Source organism: Harmonia axyridis, chromosome 4 (assembly GCF_914767665.1).
Source record: "Harmonia axyridis chromosome 4, icHarAxyr1.1, whole genome shotgun sequence".
Lineage (NCBI taxonomy): Eukaryota > Metazoa > Arthropoda > Insecta > Coleoptera > Coccinellidae > Harmonia > Harmonia axyridis.
Genome location: NC_059504.1, coordinates 27081940 through 27098589, shown reverse-complemented (window position 1 = coordinate 27098589; position 16650 = coordinate 27081940). Strand labels below are relative to the sequence as shown.

Sequence of the window (16650 nt, the reverse complement as noted above, 5' to 3'; positions counted from 1 at the left end):
CCATAGTTTGTATTATGTGAATTATTTTTACTATAAAATATCCTATGCATAAACTCGATTCACTTTATGGAAGTAAAATGATGTACGAATATTGTGAATCTCTTGAATTTGAGGAATATTATCACAGGGTGTTTCAAATATTATGCAAAAAATTGTGAACAAAATTTGATCATAATTTTTAAATTAGAACTATATTTTTTTATGATTTCGTTCATATATTAGATTCCAATAAGTCTTTCAAGACTGTTTGTTGTTATTTCTAAAAGTATATACATATTAAAATCAGGAAGTTTTTTTATAGTAATTCTAATTAAGACTCCTACACACATTTTATTGATGTGTTATTTGAATAACCAATACTTCCATTTCTATTTTATTTATCTTCAAAAATTGAGTTGTAAAAATGTACAAAACTATCTAGGCGACTATCCTTTTTGAAATTAGAACTATGCATTGGGTGGTTCTTATAATAGTATAAAACACTATGGAACAATTGCTCATCATTGGAGTCCTGAGCCGCTTGTAAGAATTTCCTGGGATTTTTTTTATCAGATGACAATTTCAAAGCAGTTAAAATCTGTCCTTGACTGAGAAGAATTTCTTGAATTTCTTCCTTAGCATCTAACCGTGAAAGCATGTCCAGAGCCATCTGTGTTCCTGCTTGATACACATTTCCTAACGACAATAGAATACAAGCTAAATTTTTAGAGTCTGCTATAACACCATATTGAAGAAGTTGTTGTAAAGTAGCGAATTTTTTTCTTCGAACCAAAGTGGATACAATCATTTCATTCAAGTTTGGCAGTGCTTTTATATCATATTCACAAAGAGACGTTAAATAATTTATTAGCACCCATTCCAACCTATTCATTTCAGCATCTGCATCTAGCTTAAGGAAAATGTTATCATACATCTCTAATTGATCTATAATGATAACATTCCCATTTATTTCTGGTTTGCTTGGAATTGGATCAAAAGCTGGAGATGCAGTTTGATTTTGCAATTCTACTTCTAGCCAATCTCTATACTCTTTGTTGATATAATTGAATGATTCTCTGATTTTTTCTTGAACTGGATTCTCTTGTTGAATCTTCTCAAGTAATACTTTTAGTATGACAGGCTTACCTTTAGTTCTTCTTAGAAGTAACTGACAACAAAATGCAAGATCTGAAATAATATTGCACAATTGAGGAAGGCATAAATTAATATGCCACAGACACCCAAGCTTAGCATCTATGACGATGTTTGGTTGGAACACTACCCAGTTGGGAGAATATAAGTCGCAAGGTAGCGTTTGTGCTCCATCCAAGCTGGGAATTGTTAAATTTACAGGTTTGAAAGATTTTGCTGCAGCTACAGAAGTATGATATTTCACAACTCCATCGCTTTCTCCTGGTAATGCTATGTCAAAAATTTGAGAGCTTCTAGATGCTTGATGGTGGACTAAAACCAAATTGTCAACAATATTTATTGCAAATCGACCTGAGAGTCCAAGCTTTAAAACATGGGTTTTGATAGGGGTTTGTCCTGGACCACTAAGTTCATGAATATGAACTTCAGCAGTTTGAGGTCCACTCTGATGTCTCAGTATCAAGATAGCAGGAATTCCATACAGTGTTGCTAGTGTAATATCTCTCTCCAAGGCCATTTTGCAAGAAATACTCTCTACTTTTGGCAGCTTTCCGATTGTACCAGGTCTGAATATGATAGGTTGTAATTGAGATCCATGAGCAGACGCTAACAAAGCAATTTTATTGAGTGGACACCAAACAAACCATTGTAAATTATGTGACAGCGTCTTCAACTGCTTTAAAGCTCTTTTCTCAGGTAGAACTTTGAATAATTCAACACCATGATCAGTTATGAAAGCTACTTCATTTTCGAAGGTCCATAAAAACCCCAGAATCTTATTATTCTTTTTGCAACTTTGACTATATTCTTCTTCTAGAGAACTTCCATCGAAGTTCATGAATTCTATTGAAGAATTGGTTCTATGCACAGCAAGGATTTTAAGGTCTAAAGAAAATTTTATAGATAACACAGGACCCCTATCTTCCATTCTGAAATTCAAGGGTTTATCAGGTTGGCATAGATCTTTGACAACAACACCCATAACACCTCCAGAACGTACAGCAAATACATGTTTATTGGAGTCGTCGAAAAACACATTTGTTAATTGGTTACCAGCTTCAAAACGTAATGGGTTGTTAGATAATTCCAAATAGTATTCAGAAGTTGCCATGTTTATTTGAATGTTTGAATCTTTAGCTTTCTTATAGAGGATTTGTAGGTTATCTTTGATTTGACATTTTCTTTGTTATTGCTAACAGTGGCGTCCCATCACTTAGCAAAGTATTCACACAAAAGTATTAAAAAAAATATTGCGCTTCAGATCTCTAAAACATTTTAGACATCCTTATTGCGCTTGAGATGTATAGAAAACCTGGTGTGTCTACTTATACCTGTAAAACTTTCAGACAAAACGGGAGATTTTTCAGATTTATACCTACTTGACTTCGAGAGATCGCGTCTGTTTCAGATGGCGTATACAGCGTTTATAACGAGCGTTTAAATAAATTCGTGGTCAAGAGTACTGTGCTGTGACATTCTTCTGAGTCGAAGTTTTGTGTACAAAAGTTGTGAGCAATAGAATATTTTGGCACAGCACACTAGACCACGAATTTAAATGAACGCTCGTTATTTAACATTTCTCACGATTATCGACTCTCGTGAACTTTGAGTATAGAATCATAATATTTTATATTGTATGCTGGTGACAATCTTCGATACTGTGAATAGGCTTTTCATTATATTCCATTCATTTCATTAAAAATTTGATATGAACTGAATTGAAATTCATTGTTAATGTTTGCAGGGACACAAATCATTATTTCATTTTTAAACGGCGCCAGACAGATAGCGGGAATTCGAACAATTCTGAAGAGTGCCACCTTACAGAACTCTTGTAAGCAACATGTGGAATATCTAAAAAAGTCTGAAACAAAATCGAATCAGTACACACACCAGGGATTCTATGCATCTTAATTGCGCGCTACTAGACCTTATAGTAACCATAGTAAGTAACCAAATTTAGATTTTAAAAATAAAAACGACGTGAAATTGTATAATGATATAATATTATGAAGTATTATTATTATTATGAGTTTTTCATTTAGAAATTCATATAATCAAATTCACGTTGCATATTTAAAGTAATAGTGAGCTTTTCTTGTTCTTGATCCCACTGAGCATTCCCTTTCTGAGGATCAACAGGATGAGGCAGAGGAATATCTAACACATGGTTGGGGGAAAAAATTTGCAGTTGGTTATTTTTAACTTTGAGGTCTATATTCTGTCTTTTATCTTTGGGTAGGTAAACCTCAATGATCATATCTTCACAACAAGCAGTCGAGGGATTCTTTGGCCCCATCTGTAAAATATATGCGTAATAATCCAGGAAAGTCTTCTCTACCATTGATCTATTATACCTGCAAAAATACATCGGAAGATGTTACTTTTTGTCTGTAAGAAAATTGCCATTTAGGAGTCTTCTTCCAATCTGTATTTGGTTTCGCTTCGTCGAGGAAAAATTCATTTTCAGCAGCTAATTCTTCATACTTCATTCTTTGTTCTTCTTCGGCTTCAATTTTTGTATAAGGATTTTTTTTTTCTTCCGATCTATCTTCAACTGAAAACAAACATAAATTATTGTTGGTTCACCAAAAATTCAAAATTTCTTACCATTAGTGTTAGAGTTCACTTCTGAAATATCTTCCAATTCTTCATCTTCAGAGTCTGCATATCGTCTACGAGGTTCAGCATTAAATAACTTCATAAGCCCTTCAATTTCATCTCTTGTAGTGTCCATTATGTCCCAAAAATATAACTCAGGAGAGCTATATCCTTCAAAGCATTGGAATATCGACAAAACTGTTTGACAATCTTCATAGCAACGTTTTAAGTTACTATGGCACTTTGACAACAAGAAGTGGTGTAGATAAGATGTCTTGAAATACTGATGTATTCATTGATTAGATTTTGTTTGAGATAATTCTGGCGACACGGCTCGGCATGGGTCTATTTTTCCTTTTGTTCCTTAAGGTTGTGCTACACAACGGATTGACCTCCAGTGGCTTATAAAACACAGTGGCTTCACGAGTGGTCCCGTTTTTGATTCGCTGCCGTTTTCTGAGCCTAAATATGGAGACTTCTTTTAACTTCTATGTTTACCTAATGTTCAAAATATAAGGCCCATGTTTTTAAGTCACTGTAGTAGGTATTCTTCAGTTGAATAAATTTGTTTTATATACAAATCTATCAGGCCCAATAATTTTAATTTTGTCGAAATGCAAAATATATGTATATTTTGACATTTTGGGAGAAATAGAGAATAAAATCCATGATTTTTTTTAGGTGCCCAATAAATGAGACAGTTGTCAAATATCGTGTAAAGCAGACCTCTTTCTATAAATATAAGTTTATCGACAAAATACATCAATTTGAATCTATTAAAACGAGAGGATTTGAATTTTAGATAATCACGTAATGTTGAATACTGATGGAGATGAAAAATTTTAGATTTTTGTGATAATTTTGATATTTCTATTGAGACGGTCAAAATGACCACACGTCTGTTTCTGCGTGACTATATTTTCACGTTTGTATACTTAAGGGGCCTTAGAACCAACGCTTATATACAATCAGCCCACTAACATTTTATTGCAACAACTTTATTTCCTACAGAGTAATTTTTTGATCTATTGCATGGATTAGGTATATGTATATGGAAAGCTGAGTTGGATTCCAAGAAATTTTGCCAAGATATTTGAGATAATTCTTCTTTCAACGGACTGATAGCTTCCTCTTCTTCTTCTTCTTCAGCCCTCTTTGATCCATAGTCGAACATAGGCCTCTGCCAGTTTTTCCATGCTACTCTGTCTTTTGCTGTTCTTATACATTGCTTGCCGGCTACATTGACTATGTCGTCTATCCATATTTTTCTCGGTTTTCCTATGCTTCTTTTTGTCTCTCGAGGTCTTCAAAACGTCACTTTGTGTGACCATCTCTCCACACTCTGCCTTGTAATATGTGTCACCCACTGCCACTTAAGTTTCGCTATTCTACTCATGATGGCAGTTACCCTGTTCTTTTTTCGTATTTCGCTGTTCGGAATTTTGTCCCTCAAGCTTATACCTAGCATAATCCTTTCCATGGTCCTTTGAGTTACTCTCAGTTGTTCTGTCACTTTTTTCATTATTGCCATAGTTTCTAGACCATAAGTAGCCACTGGTAATATACAGCTGTCGTAGGTTTTGCGTTTTAAGTGTAGAGGAATATTTTTGTTCTCAAATATGAAACTCAGTTTGTCGAAGGCTGCCCATGCTAAGCGTATTCTTCTCCCAATTTCCAATATTTGATTTTCTTTTCCATTTTTAATAATATGTCAATTAATCATGAATTTTTCCATGATTCACGCTTCAACTACGTCCAGAAGTTGTTAAATTGTTTTATGAAAATTAGTGTTTATTAGTGAATATTGAGAGGCATTTAGGAAGAATTCATTATGACATTATTCTGTTAAACGACTCATTATTCCTCGTATTGTAGGCAAATTTCTCGCTTGTTCTTTCATTCGCCAATTCACCTTTTCACACCAGTTTTGTATCCAAGTGATCAAGTGCATGATATCGCAAGCGCTCAAAAGCTCCTGACTTCACGTTAGTGCTTTCTTCTCCGGGTCGCAATCTAGTATGAACTATTTTTTGTCAATAAGGAAAATCTATATTGAAATATGTATATTTTTATTGGAAAAAAATGATATAAGGATTGGTGCAAGAATTTTGAAAGCGATTATTATTAGATAAACGCTTTCAAAATTTCTAATTATTCTATTTTTTCTCTTTACTGATTTGAATATATATAAATACTCATCAGGTATAATTGAAGAGAAAAAGCTTCGTTTAAAATTTGCAGTATTTTCCACTTCAGATATTTATTTCAAATAACAATGAATTAATAAATCATTGAACTCAAATATTCATTCAAGTTTATTTTTCGTTGTTCCAATGATTAAAACACATGTCTTATAACGAGAGCAATAAATTTATATGACGAATATTAATATCCAATGAATCCGGCAATGGTTGTACAATTGGACATGATTGGGAATAAATTAAGTAACCAGACATTCAGCCTACAGCATGAATGAATTCATAAAGCGCAAAAATAAACAAAAAGATTCGCAAAGCTTTATTGGTTGTAGAAATGCTTAGGTTAAGTTGTGTGCTGTTTTTAATTTGTTTTTTCGATTGGTCAAACATGCAGGGACATTATAGGAAGGATAGAAGTAAGTACCTACCTACTTCAATTCTGAAATTCATCATTGCAGTATAAGGTCAAAGATTACGATATTGTATTCACGTTAAGAGAAGACTGTGGTCCCTCTGACTAAACTTTTTCTCAAAAAGCTAGACATTTTTGGAATAATGCTCTATTATCGGTCTATTAAGTAAGTACCGCTCTGGCGTAAAAGTTGGCGAAAAAATGAAAACGGCAGGTGTCACGACGCAGTTAATTTTTTTTCCAGGAACACACTTTTTTTATTATGTCATAATTTTTTTCAATTCCAACCGTTAGCGATCTGCAGCGTGTTTAAATATACCTATACAATTTATGTATTTCTATATTATGAGAGAATGCCTTGAGTTAGAGACGAATGTATGTATATAATTTTGTTTCATTTTGATATTTCTATGAAGGCTCCATTTATCGGGCAGAGGTATCTAGACTTTATTTCGAAACTTGTTCCCGGGTGTACTATAAAATATGCCTCTGCAGATACCTATACAGATTAAGAATTCGAAGATATTCGAAGGTTTTATCGCGTATAGGCTCTAAAGCCTCTGTAATTAATGTTTATGATACAATAAACTACATTATTATTATTATTATTATAAATGGGATGGAAGCCTGGACGCTTAAGAAATGCGACACCGACAAGCTGGAAGCATTCGAGATGTGGACATATCGAAGAATCCTCAGAATAAGCTGGGTGAGCAGAGTAACGAACAAGGAGGTATTGAGAAGAATGGGAAAGGAGAAGGAAATAGTCGACACAGTCAAAATCAGAAAATTGCAGTATCTGGGCCACGTGATGAGAGGGGAGAGGTATACGCTGTTGCAAACTATTATACAGGGGAAAATACAGGGTAAAAGAAGTATAGGAAGAAGACGCATCTCCTGGTTGAACAACCTAAGGCAGTGGTACAACAGTAGCTCTGTTGAGTTGTTCAGATCCGCAACTTCAAAGATAAAAATCGCCATGATGATAGCCAACCTTCTCAAAGGAGACGGCACATAAAGAAGAAGAAGAGAACTAATCAGATATCCCCCAAGCCAAACCTAACGTCCATGGATTATTTTCTGTAGGCACGCTGAGATTATGGTATACAAAACTGATTCTGATAATTTAGAGCATTTGAATATAAAAATAACAAACGCCTGATGCGCGGATGTAATAATCTAGTAAAAGTAACATAATGAAATAAGGAAACAAATGGAATTTCTATAAGTACAGATCATAATGGTGTACATAAACATCGGATTTAAAATGTTTCGTTCGTATTAAATAATATTGGTAATTGATACGGTATATGATACTTATTGTAATATATTATTTATCGAATACAATAATAGAGAAATACTTTACTACAAAACCCCATTGGTCCATATATGTCCTCAAATGAAGGTATAATGTCACAACAAAAATGAACAATGAAAAAGGTATATCCTGAGAAAAAAAATGGACAAGGCCACGACGCCTGGGGTCTTTATTGTTTCGGCGATGTGTTCAAGCACATCTCAAGTCAACATTTACTTGTACATGTTTACAGAATAAAAAAAAAATATGAAATTATGAAATAAACAGCTGCATTCGAGATCACAACTTATCCTGTAAATTTCAAGGTTCTAGTTTCTTTTTGTTGGATAGTGATTTTTTTGTAAAATTTAGCCACGTAACCGGTTCAAATTTCGAAAAATACAGACATCATGATGAACTGATATTGGGGGGGCTATTTGAGCAGTGGGCGCTTAAAAAATTATATGAATATGATTAATTTTTCGGAATCAAATTAAGAATTGGAGAATGTAGCAATATAAAGTTTTTTTTTAGCTATGACTAGTGAATATACTCTACAACAAAAATTATTAGATACATGAAAGTAGAAGAAACAAAGCATTTTTTTTATGATGCTATGGTGGGATGACCTTTCACGAAAAATAATTATTTTTGATTTTTAAGTACCTACTAACGATTTTTTATTTTAATTTACCATATTTTAAAATAATAATCTAATCCATAGGGTGAATAACTTTCGAGTAATGACGTTACCGCCTTTTTTTTTAAGTGGAACACCCCCAATTTTTGTCTCAATTTTCCGATTACTCTAGCTGAGCTGATTCCAAAAATGTATCACATGTTGATTCCAATTGGTACAGGGTGGACAAAATACAATAGTTTTGTGTGTGCTCATAAAGTAACGCGTATCATTCTTCATTAGTTAAATTAGCAATATTATCAAAAATACTTATTGTCTAGCGGCAATCATCAATTTCATCAAATTTTTACAATAATTTAGTGATTTTCCATAACGGTAACCTTGCCTATTGTGATTTCATGTGTTAATGTTTTTTTTTCAGTGCCTAAAATCATGGGAGATAAAATTCCACTGAGTGCGCTTATGCCTGAAAAACCTAGAACTAGGAGCAAAATTGTCAAAATGCATAATGTCTTTCGATCAAGAGTAAAACCTGCTGCTTCAAATATGTTGAAAATGGTAATTCTTCATTCGTGAAATTCTTTCGTGTTCCCAAAATATAATTGTTGTATGGACTAGTGGGTACTAGGACATAGTACCAACTATAGTCAATACAACAATTCTGTATTTGTTGTGAAAACTTGTACTTGTAATTGTATTTTCGTATTTGTAAATTTCAGACGTGGAATGAACGTCTTGCTGAAGCAGCACAGAAATGGACCCAGAACTGTCAATTTTTAACCCATGACGGAAATGATGGTAGATTCATCCCCAACTACGGACCATGTGGTCAAAATATTTTTGTAGCAACCCAAAAAGTGCCCTGGTAATGGATTTCAAGGGATTGTCTGTTTCGAAATGCAAATATGATTTTTTTTAAATTAATTACATTGATAGACTATCAGAACAAGAACATAGCAAAAAATTTTTATTCAGTAGTACTATTATTTATTATATATATTATTTTAAATCTTTAAAATTCATACACTGAGATTTTCTAACTTTGGTAACTAATCAATGAATTTGGTTGAGGTCAACTCAAATGCTTATTGTTGTCTCTGTCTTATGGATTAGATTAACTCATAAGAAAAAATAAAAATACCAAAATATTGATCAATTATGTTAAAATTCTAAGTCAAATTTCCAGAATATCTCAAGTTTCAAATATTTCCTGCGAAAATGCTTCGGAATACTTTTGATACAAGACTCCTGTGTGAAATTTGAAAATTAGGTACCGTAAAGGGTTTCACACAGATCGTCACAAGTCAAATTCTCTAATTGAAATGACTATGTACAATGTCTCTTATTCAATAATAAACATTGGAATAAAACTTCATTTTAAAAGTATTTGATACTATTTCTAGGTTTTTCGCTATAAATACTTGGTTCTTGGAGAAAGATAATTTCACATATGGAGGCAAAAATGATTTAAGGCGGATTGGGCATTACACACAAATGGTTTGGGCAGCAACCCATGAAGTTGGATGCGGCATTTCGAAATGCATAAATCTAAATAATGGAACATGGGTTAAATATTATAGCTACATATGCAACTACTGTCCAATGTAAGGATTTTTATTTTTTTGAATGAAGTAATTTCAGAAAGTCAATGCCTGCTGAAAGTATGGTATGAATATCAAGTGGTATTACACAATTTTTAGCTTAATCTATTAGTTTCACGCTTGAAAACCTACTATCATTTCCTTGAGATTCCGGAAAAATGAATTAGCGTATTCGAAGATAAAAGAATTGCTCATGCAGATGAGAAAGTGAAACTAATTGATTCATCTGAATGTTTTGTGTAACGAATAAATATCTACCATATATTAATTAAAAAAAACTACTATTGAAATTATGATTGAATTCAATAATGCCTAACTGTTTCGTGACTATTTTGATAGTATTATGTTTTGAAATTCGGATATATCCACTTTTTGTAGGGACTTCAACTCTTTTTGTCAAGATTCTTGTCCAATTTTTGTAGGATACAGCACAGGGCTCCTCAATTTTGCCGAAATATATATGTAATCCGTGAATTTTGTATCGAATATTGTTTCAACTGATTGAATTGTATTCACTCTGGTGAAATTTTCATTATCAAATTAAATTTTGTCTATCTGATAGAAGTGATGCATTAGGTTTCAGGTTCGAATGAGGTAGTTAATATATGTTTCTCAATTATTCGAAGAATGCCAATCAGATCAATTAAAATTGTATCATTAATTCTGAAATTAAAATACTTGGGACGATTTCACTAGGATAGTATGATTAGATTCAGAGTTTCATTGAGTTTGTTATCGAATGAATTATTTTCCAGACGTCACTGAAAGTTTATGTGCACCATAGAGGCACCGATGAAATGAGTATTCCAAATTTCCAGAAAATCAAGAAACGTTTGATGAACTTATTATTAATATCCGTACGAATAACAGGAGGTTTAAAGGGATTTAGCATTTAAAATAAGAATTTCTTATTTTAATGTCAATTTTGTTTCCTTGAAAAAATTGCTTTAGAACTTTATTCAATGATATAAGTAGAGAAAATAATAAGATATTTAAATTATATTTGGAAGAAAAATGCCATTTGTAATTTGAACAAAGTCAGTTTTTTTGCCGAATTATCACGAAAAGAGTATCATAAAAGAAATGATCTTTGATATTGCAAGAATTGAATTCGTTTTAGAGATCAATCGTTATGTGAAACATCTAAGGCAAATACATATACTGCTCCACAAGAGTTAGGGATATCGTATTCATTCGTTTTGAAAAGTATGTAATCTTCGAGAAAATCATCGCTGTAAAATCATTTAAAACTCAATAACAACTTGAATCGATCCAATAAAAATCAGTATGAGACATTTCGTCGATCTGGTCGCCTTTTTTCTGAAGTTTGGTTCTTTGCCATATGCTTCATGAATGTTCTTATTTTGAAATGGAGTCAGTTTATCAACGGCTTCGATTTGATACGAGTTTTCTGAAAATGCCAAGACGTAAATTAACAAACGCTGAGGCAAATAGGGCTATCGGAATGCTACAGGGTGGCCTAACTCAGGTTGTTGTAGCGGAAAGGCTCCAAGTCAGCCAATGTGTGATATCTCGACTTTGGATTAGGTTCAGGGAAACAGGATCCGTGTTGGAAAGACCAAGGCTTGGTGGGCGACGAAAAACAACATCTGCTCAGGATCGTTTCATCACCGTTTCGGCGAGAAACCTACATATACGAGTAGAATGCTACGGAATACTGTTCAAAATGCAGATGGGGTCCAAGATTCCATCGAAACCATCAGACGATGTTTGAGAGAGGTGAATCTAGGTTCTAGACGTCCATTACGAGGAGTTCCATTAACACGTGACCATAAGCGTTAAAGACTGGAATGGGCAAGGTAACATATCAATTGGAACGATCACTGGCGTAGTGTCCTTTTCACTGATGAATCTAGATATGGACGATTTTCAGATTCTCGAAGAATAAGGGTATTGACAATCCCACGCATACCCCGTAATCGTCGCTATGTCCAAGAAGTCCATCCATTCCGAGGGGTTAGTGTTATGGTATGGGCCGGGATATGTTTCAACGGGTGCACAGATCTACACATTTGTCCTGGGAATATGACCGCCTTACACTATAGGGAGCATGTTATTGACAATGTCGTGCCAAATTTTCACGCTGCTATTGGTAAAACTTTTCAATTTCTAGACGATAACGCTAGACCGTACCGTACAGCCATAGTTGAGAATGCGGGCGAGGAGCTTGGTATTCCACATTTACTAATAACTCCGCACTCACCAGATTTAAATTGCATAGAACATGCATAGGATATGCTCCAAAGAAGATTAGATAATCATCAACCTACCCCAGAATCCTTAAATGATCTGAGAGAGCTTCTGCCCCGTTTATGGAACCAAATTCCTCAAGAAATGTTCAACAACCTCGTGTGTAGTATGCAAAGAAGCTGTTATTGATGCCCGTGGAGGTGTTACATTGTATTGATAGTCTTAAAATGCTTGAATTCTCTGAGAATAAAATTTCGTTATTTTACTCGATTTTTCTTAACCACCCGGTATACGCTGCATACCTACAGGCTAGAATTAATTTTATTTCCCGCAACTTGAAATCATATAAATATGAATTTTCATCACAAAAATCTCATTTAAACTATATTTTTTTGCAATTTAAGTCAATATCCCTAACTCATGTGGAGCAGTTTATTTATAGGTGATAAGATGTATATGATTACTTAGTCGTTATATTTTTCTACATATCTATATAGATGACCATGAATTTTTTGAGAATTTCAGAAAATATTATAATAATATAGATTTAAATGCTCAGTTTTTTTTTTTTTTTTTGAAGTGGAAATCTACCGGACAAGCTTGGTCTACCGTATAAGAAGGGGGTGCCATGCCAAGCATGCAAAGGAAGCTGTCATTCTAAGAGGCTTTGTACGAATTCATGTAATGTTGCTGATTATTGGTCTAACTGCAACAGGTTGTTCCAACGTTGGCCAAGTTGGCTCTGCCACACTAATACGAAAAAAGGGAAAGAAAGGACAAGAAGATGTAGAGCCACCTGTACTTGTAGACAAAAAATTCACGATTAATTAGGGTTTGCATAATTAGTGTTTTTATACCCAACCCTGTCATTCTCCTTTAATTCCTCTTGAATATTTCATGAACATTACGTGACTACAAATTCAGATTGAAAAGTTTCATGAGCAGGTTCATTCCCAATACTTATCAAACTGACCTTCATGCACGGGCGTAGACAGGTTTTAGTTTCGGGGGGGGGGAGGGGGGGGGTTTACATATTATAAAAAAAATCTTATGTTTTTATTTTTAAATAAATCAACTTTAAAAGAGCCAACCCATGCAGTCTATTTTCACTAGTTTTATTTTTCAAGTTTTTTTGAAATTTAATTTATTTCTTTACATCGATTCCTATAAATATATTTAGGAATAAAATACCGTCGTAGTATTTATACAACAGAGTACTCAAATTCAAAATTATGAGTAGAAAGTTTATATGCAAAAAACCGGTAAAAAATGATAGTTATCACCTTTTTTGCATTTTTTTCAATGTTTTATCATGAAATTTTGGTGGCAAACTTCAGATTCGAATTCTGTACCTCAGAAACAGAGATAATAAATCGAAGAAATTAAAACTACCCCATCAACTGAGTTTTAGCAGAGATAGATATAATACGGCAATTTTGAACTATCGTTTGAGCCAGATTTTTCGGACAACAAACTTTATGGAAGAAAACGTCAGAAGATTAAATTTTTTTTTAATGTTCCGTCACAGAATTATGGTGCTAAACCTCAGATTCGGATTCAGAACCCACAAAAATAAAGGGTGTTTTTTTTAGAGCTATAGAACTTTAAATTGCAATAAAACAACGATGGATTATTCGATTGATATGAATTTTATTTATCTGCAAGATAATCTTGTGGCATTACATTTTAAATATACCTATACACTTTAAGACATTGACAGAATGACATAGTCGATATCTATCTGAGATCCCTCTTTCTCAAAAACTGGAACTCTGTGTATTAACTATGTCAGAGCTTGTGAAAATTGGTTTCATCTCTATCATAATGCTTCAACATTGGGATTTACATAAATTACTATCCCTGCCTTCTGGTAGATACTTGCAATAATCGAAATAAGATTTTTTACTCTTAAACATATGTAAATAAATAAGAACACAATTAGCCTTATGTGAGTGGGTTGAAAAAAAAAAATTTTATTTTGAAAAACTTGTAACGCAATCAGTACTTCACTCGGTGTGTAACTCCTGCGCCAGATATCTTTTGCATAACGAACTGTATCATTTTCTCTTCAGTCAGATAAAATCCGTTAGGTTTCAGACCCATCATCTACGATGAGTGATACACACAACACAAGTCCCATCCCAATGTTCCGCTAGGAAAAAATTAGCTGAATCTGTTTTGTTATTTATTTTCTGGAAAATTTACCGCTAGGAGCGTTGATATAACGAATAAATTGATGTATTATTTGACGTATTCTCGGTTGACTTATTTGTGAATTATACGAAGATCAATTTGTTTATTTGAGTTGGTGTTGACACAATTCATTTTAGTTATTTGAAACGGTTTTTTTTGGCGGAGAAAAATATCTCGTGGGTTTAATGAAATCTAGAAAGCTCCGATACGTAGTCAAGTTTTGTGCGTTAATTAATCTGTTGACTTGAGAATTCCTGAAAATTGCATTTTCTGTTTTATCCCTTGAGAATGTATAGGGTGGGCAAATAAGCGAGGTAAGCGGCTATTTCTCAGGATCCACTCATCGTAGAGACTTGCGATAAAAAATTTCACTACTAACAAGCACAAGAAAACACACTGGAAATTGTTTTGAAGATCACACCTCTACCGCTAGGGGACGTAATATCATCGAGTAGAAATATGAATTTTACTCAAAAATGTTACATATCAAGTTGAAGAAAAAATATCATCTTCGAATTATCAAATTCGATTTTACATCAAATAAGGGTGGGGCCATAACCCCAGAACGCCTGAAGCTATCGCTTTGCGATCTTCAGGTTTTCAAGTTTTTTCATGTAACTTCGATGGAATTTCTGATTCTGTTGAGAAAATCCGATCATTACATTTGAAATTTCGGAGGAAGATGAATAAAACTATGAACTTCTGTCTTAGCGCCCCCTATCAGAAGGAGCAAAAACGAATTTATCACGAATATATTTTTTCCCAAACTGAAGTTACAGTTTCAATCAGTCAGATTCCTCCCTTTCCGCCTCCTTTATTTGCTGTCGTGAAATAGAAAATGATAATACAAAAAGATACAGAATTTTCCAAGGATAACAGTGATGATATTTTTCATCAACTTGATATGAAACATTTTCGAGTACAATTCATATTTCTACTCGACGATAGCTAATTAATGAATTACACTTCAATTCCTTCAAAGTTTCTTGATCCCTGTTGACAAATAATTTCATATTACCTACAGATGGCGAAGCGCATCACATATTTTGTTTTACAAATCGTTATCCTTTTCATTGCGAGGGTGGTCATCCGTGAATCAGTCGTATTCAGAGGCAGACTATTGTTTCTGTGTTTTTGGGGTGGAAGCTAACTTGATCCGACAACCTTCCTCCTTTTCCTGGCTTAGGACCGGCAACATCACCTCCAAACTACACAAATCCATTCGGCGATCATGCAGGCATTATATCTACTTTATAAAAAAACAAGAAAAGATTATGACCAATTAATTAGGAAATGCAAAACCCGAACATTCGTAGAAATAATCAGGAACTCATATAACAAGAACAAGACAATGTGGTCAATACGCAATGAAATTAGGTAAAGACAGAAGAACACTGAGGTAATCTTGAGGAAATAGCACAAAAATTCAACTATTTTTTCAATACTTAACATCAGCTCACAAGCTCATTCTCAACCAAAACACAATCTTACGCCAAATGACAGATCTAAAGGGTGTTTTTTTTAGAGCTATAGAACTTTAAATTGCAATAAAACAACGATGGATTATTCGATTGACATGAATTTTATTTATCCGTAAGATAATCTTGTGGCATTACATTTTAAATATGATTTCTGGCATATGACCGCCACGGCTGGCTCGGATGTAGTCCAATCTGGACGTCCAATTTTCGACTTTTTCCAACATTTGTGGCAGTATACCGGCATAACACGGCGAATGTTGTCTTCCAAATGGTCAAGGGTTTGTGGCTTATCCGCATAGACCAATGACTTTACATAGCCCCACAGAAAGTAGTCTAGCGGTGTTAAATCACAAGATCTTGGAGGCCAATTCACAGGTCCAAAACGTGAAATTAGGCGGTCACCAAATGTCTTTCAATAAATCGATTGTGGCACGATCTGTGTGAAATGTTACGAACTTGTTGGAACCACAGTTCCTGGACATCATGGTTGTTCAATTCAGGAATGAAAAAGTTAGTAACCATGGCTCTTTACCGATCACCATTGACTGTAACGTTCTAGCCATCATCGTTTTTGAAGAAGTATGGGGACCAATGATTCCACCAGCCCATAAAGCGCACCAAACAGTCAGTTTTTCTGGATGTAACGGTGTTTCGACATACACTTGAGGATTAGCTTCACTCCAAATGCGGTTTTGTTTGTTGACGTAGCCATTCAACCAGAAGTGCGCTTCATCGCTAAACAAAATTCGCTTATGAAAATCGGGAACAACGGCAATCTCATTTTGGGCCCATTCGACGAATCTACGCCTTACTTGATGATCGTTTGGCTTCAATTCTTGCACGAGTTGGATTTTGTAAGCACGCAAACCAAGATCCTTCCGCAAA

The 16650-nt window shown here is 34.1% G+C and overlaps 3 protein-coding genes across 3 annotated transcripts; 1 reads left to right on the top strand and 2 right to left on the bottom strand.

Annotated features, from left to right (window-relative positions):
- Positions 1-360: 360 nt before the first annotated feature.
- On the bottom strand, positions 361-2323 carry LOC123677617 (regulator of MON1-CCZ1 complex). The gene has a single exon (XM_045614254.1). The coding sequence runs from the start codon at positions 2240-2242 to the stop codon at positions 374-376; it is 1869 nt and encodes a 622-aa protein (XP_045470210.1). The 5' UTR covers positions 2243-2323; the 3' UTR covers positions 361-373.
- Positions 2324-3118: 795 nt separating this feature from the next.
- Positions 3119-3946, bottom strand: LOC123678023 (dynein axonemal assembly factor 6). Its single transcript, XM_045614791.1, has 3 exons — positions 3742-3946; positions 3489-3688; positions 3119-3430 (listed from the first exon to the last, which is right to left on the bottom strand). The coding sequence occupies exons 1-3, from the start codon at positions 3866-3868 to the stop codon at positions 3173-3175; spliced, it is 585 nt and encodes a 194-aa protein (XP_045470747.1). The 5' UTR covers positions 3869-3946; the 3' UTR covers positions 3119-3172.
- A 2219-nt stretch (positions 3947-6165) lies between these two features.
- LOC123677876 (cysteine-rich venom protein LEI1-like) lies at positions 6166-12933 on the top strand. The gene is made up of 5 exons (XM_045614606.1): positions 6166-6346; positions 8701-8837; positions 8999-9144; positions 9683-9883; positions 12672-12933. The coding sequence occupies exons 1-5, from the start codon at positions 6265-6267 to the stop codon at positions 12916-12918; spliced, it is 813 nt and encodes a 270-aa protein (XP_045470562.1). The 5' UTR covers positions 6166-6264; the 3' UTR covers positions 12919-12933.
- Positions 12934-16650: the final 3717 nt, after the last annotated feature.

What these genes read in the sequence shown, in the direction of transcription:
- LOC123677617 (XM_045614254.1), bottom strand. Translation starts at nt 2,242, where the DNA reads ATGGCAACTTCTGAATACTATTTGGAATTATCTAACAACCCATTACGT.
- LOC123678023 (XM_045614791.1), bottom strand. Translation starts at nt 3,868, where the DNA reads ATGGACACTACAAGAGATGAAATTGAAGGGCTTATGAAGTTATTTAAT. An exon ending in AGTGAACTCTAACACTAATG is followed by an intron (nt 3,689 to 3,741) that starts GTAAGAAATTTT and finishes GTTTGTTTTCAG; the next exon opens with TTGAAGATAGATCGGAAGAA. An exon ending in CTTCCGATGTATTTTTGCAG is followed by an intron (nt 3,431 to 3,488) that starts GTATAATAGATC and finishes TATATTTTACAG; the next exon opens with ATGGGGCCAAAGAATCCCTC.
- LOC123677876 (XM_045614606.1), top strand. Translation starts at nt 6,265, where the DNA reads ATGCTTAGGTTAAGTTGTGTGCTGTTTTTAATTTGTTTTTTCGATTGG. An exon ending in CTTCAAATATGTTGAAAATG is followed by an intron (nt 8,838 to 8,998) that starts GTAATTCTTCAT and finishes TGTAAATTTCAG; the next exon opens with ACGTGGAATGAACGTCTTGC. An exon ending in GCAACCCAAAAAGTGCCCTG is followed by an intron (nt 9,145 to 9,682) that starts GTAATGGATTTC and finishes TACTATTTCTAG; the next exon opens with GTTTTTCGCTATAAATACTT.